Source organism: Fomitiporia mediterranea (assembly GCF_000271605.1).
Source record: "Fomitiporia mediterranea MF3/22 unplaced genomic scaffold FOMMEscaffold_248, whole genome shotgun sequence".
Lineage (NCBI taxonomy): Eukaryota > Fungi > Basidiomycota > Agaricomycetes > Hymenochaetales > Hymenochaetaceae > Fomitiporia > Fomitiporia mediterranea.
In genome coordinates this window covers 1-3,955 of record NW_006760633.1, presented here as the reverse complement: position 1 = coordinate 3,955, position 3,955 = coordinate 1, and the positions used below count along the sequence as shown (strand labels likewise).

Sequence of the window (3,955 nt, the reverse complement as noted above, 5' to 3'; positions counted from 1 at the left end):
TTAGGGATCACTTGCTAGACTGTAATAGATTGGCTGTACTACAGTAATGCAAGTAAGTCTGTTTCATCTTATTTTTGACTGTGTCAATAGTGATCATTTGTGTAGAAAACTAGTACACAGTATACATATTCTGCCACTCTAGATATAGCCTGAAGGGAATCCAGTGTAAGACTAGGGGGCAAACTGTAGAATTGTACAGTACAACTTGAAACCTACATTCTGTCATCCCTCCAATCATGTATAGTGAAGCCAGAACAGTCTACAACCTCTACTCACAGATGACTAAGGAGCTGAATGACCTGGAGTTGTAGCTGATGACAATGAAGAATGAGTTTGATACAAAAATCATAGCTCTGAGGCAGGGTATCAACTTCTTAGCCATAGTAGCAGAAGCCTCTATAGATAGTAGGGTAGAAGGGTTAGAGTAGGAAATAGAACAGGGTAGAAAGTAGAGAAATAAAAGTCCAGTTTTGTTTTTATGAAAAAAACCAGAAATGTAAGGAATAAACAGAATGGAACAGAAATGGATAGAATGGATAGGAAAATAGATAAAATAGAGAGTTAAGAGGAATGGAATGGATGGATGGATATTTTTATGATTTATGTATAGAACTAGTGGAATAGGATGGGAATAGGTGGAAAAGAATCATAATTTGTATAAAGGTTTATATGCTTATAGAATGTTGTATAGGCTTTTTACAATTTATTGTAAATGAGAAGGAATGTAACAGAAGATCAAAAGTATGTGAATATAAAACATAACAAAGCATAGGGAACTGTGGTAGAACACAGTATTTTACAGATTTACACAACTGTTAGGTGTTGCTGGTAGGGAATCAATCCCTATATTTTAGTTTCCAGTACAAGACTGGGAGGGTATATTGAAAAATTGTACATTCTTGAATCAGGAGTCTGTGACTTCTCTACTTGGTTCTACTTCAAGCATAGCATTCAAAGCACAGTTGTCTAGATCATCTGTATCCTTGCAACTAGTCCTGTACAGCTCTACATCTTCCAGCATTAGTTCTACTGTATTAATGAGACACAAGATAGGAACTGTTAAATGTGAACACAGAAAATACAGAATTAAGCAAAATGCTGTAATACATAACTTGGCCACTACTCTATCCAGTTCTGCTACAACATAAGTGTTTCCTTTCGTTCTTTACACCACTACAAACAGTCTGAGGTATTGTGGTTTCATCTTTTGTCCTAAGTTGTTGCTCACTTTTGAATTACAGATTAGCACTAGTGTACCTGGAGCAAAGTTGTAGTCCTTGATCTGATTACAATTGACTTCTGCAAAATGCTTTGTGTATCTTTTGCAGGCTTTCTGTACACCTTCCATCATTTGTGTAAGGTTGTCTGGTCTCTTCTACAATTGTTGCACTCATATTACTATCAGTTCCTCTGTTGTTAGTAGTAATCCTTTAGGTGGAACCAAATACATTGCCTCATTCAGGTCAAACAGTAATATTGGCTCTACTCTATGAACAAGGTAATAAGGAGAATATCCAGTCACTTTCTGAATCATAATCTGCTCTGCCCAGAACACAGAATGTGTATACTTATACTAATGTCCAATATTGTCTCCTACTGTCTTTACAATTGCTTCCTGTATGTCTAAGTGTTTCTGCTCAATAATTCTGTTTGTGTAGGAGTTATACACAGAAATCCAAATATGATTGATGTGGTACTGTTCTTGCAAATAGTCCAGCACTGTAACATAAGGTGTTCCATTGTCTGTTATAAGCTCAGAACATGCCCTGTATCAGTATAGAAGTTCCTCAAAGATGAACTGTCCTATTGTCCTTCTGTTCTCTGCATGAAGCATGCAAAACTCCAGATACCCTGATAATGAACAGTATGTATGTACAATATATTAGAATCTTCCTACTTTTGGCATAACCTTTGTATCTATGTGGATCTTTTGGAAAAGCAGTACAATCTCTAGAATACTTGGTAGAATCAGCACTTGTTGCATCTGCTGAGTCTGACATGTATGACAAGTCCTAATAAAGTACTTAATGTCTTCTACAAGAGATGGCCACCAGAACTGATCCAGTAAACAGGCTCATACTGCAAAGATTCCCTTGTGTCCTAAGTCTTTGTGTGCTATCCTAACTAACACCCATCTCCTGTCCTTATCCAGTACAATCCAATGCTTTCCTTTAGGACCTTGATGCCAAATCTTGTTGTTCTGTACAAAGAACTGTACAGTGTATCATATAAATGTTGGAAAATCAGTGTCTGCAATTCTACTTGGTTTGTGGAGCAAGCCAAGATACTCTTTCACAGCCTTCAGTCTTACTTCTTGCCTTTCAGCAGTTGGCAATTGCAGAAATCGTTCTACTGTTGTGTCCAAACCCTCAGTCTTGTTACTACAGATACTGTACACAACCCTTATCAGCTCTAGATTGTTACCTTCTGCTTTGTCATCCACTCCCTCTACCTGCTTGGTTCCCACAACTCTGTAAGACTCTCCTCTAGGTTCCCACTCCTGTAGTCCTTTGTCTGCTTCATCTTCTACTCTTCCACATTCTGGATTGGGTTGTTCTAGTTTATCTTGACGTATCCAATTCCAGTTCTGTTTTGGAATAACAACTTCCAGGAATAATCTACATTGTGGTCTGCCAGAACGTGTTGCCTGTAGTGTGTCCTTGTTTACTTGAAATGATTTGTCAATAATGTTGTCATGTGTCTCCCAGTGTGTTGCATCTGAAACCCAGGACTGTGTTTCTGTACACTTGACTAACAAAGCTTTGTGTTCTGTAGACCTGTGTGTTTCCAGCTAATGTCTGTGTTGCATAGATTCTATTTCTGCTGTGTAAAATCTGTATGACTTGTCAATCCAGTCTTCATAAGTGTTGTTGTCTGGGGGGTCTTTGGGTGCTGCTTAGTGTTACAATAATCTGTCTGTACACTTGAAGTCTGATGCAGGAATGTGGCAGAACTCGAAATTGAATAGCAAAATACTAGCTATCCAGCAATTGATTGTTGCATTAGGCTGTAGGTCAGGCTTATTAATCATTCCCTTTATGTATGAAGTGTCCATTTTCACAATTAATTTCTTAACACTTATGAGATATATGTGCAATGTGTAAAGTGTGTAATAAAGTCCAAACAGCTCTATTTTTGCTTGCAAATATTGTGCTTGCATCACATTCCAGTTAATTGATCCAAATTGATTTATTCTCTGTTTGTGATCCAAGTGCTCCTGACTGATATACCATCCTACTCTGATGATAAACAAATCTACTACCAAAACTACCAGATACTCTGACTCATAGTTGATTGGTGTTAGTGTAGGGCAATGTAAAACTGCTTCCTTGAGTGTGTCCATAGATTTCTGTGCTTCATCATTCTAATTGAATATCAAGTTCTTTTGTGTGAGTCAATTGAGTGGTCATACTAACTTTGCATAATTCTGAATAAAAACACAAAGCACTCCTACTGTTCTGAGGAATCCCTGTACTTCTGTAACACTCTTGCAAGGCAGCCAATCCCTAACCTTCTGTATTTGCAATTCTTCAGCCTCTCTCCCCAAATACGTCAGCTTATGCTCAACAAATATTGCAGATTCATTACAAAGCATCATCTTCTTCCCAGAAAACGTCCCTCCTACAGCTTTCACTCTCTACAAAATCCAGTTTACATCCATCAGATGCTTGTATACAAACTTCTGTATTCCCTTGTTCTTAGGAAGCGTTTCCTCTGTTCTGTCTACTTTCTCATATCTTGAGCAGGGTCCAATCACTGGAACATTGTCTGTGTATAGGTTTGTAACATTCAGAATCTTGTTACAAAGAATAAACACTAAGTCATTATACAGAATCTGTACTGAGTTAGTGTAACCCATTAGTAATACTGTCAAGCAAAACGTCCCTAGAGGTGTCTGGAACATTGTCAGATCTCTAGACTGCTCATCCAAACTCCTCTGATCAAACACAATATG

The 3,955-nt window shown here is 37.8% G+C and overlaps 1 protein-coding gene across 1 annotated transcript; it reads right to left on the bottom strand.

Moving 5' to 3' along the window:
- Positions 1-2,902: 2,902 nt before the first annotated feature.
- On the bottom strand, positions 2,903-3,361 carry FOMMEDRAFT_98993 (uncharacterized protein; the record flags this gene model as incomplete). Its single annotated transcript, XM_007272163.1, has 1 exon — positions 2,903-3,361. A coding segment is annotated over one exon (459 nt), but the record flags the coding sequence as incomplete, so codon positions are not given.
- Positions 3,362-3,955: the final 594 nt, after the last annotated feature.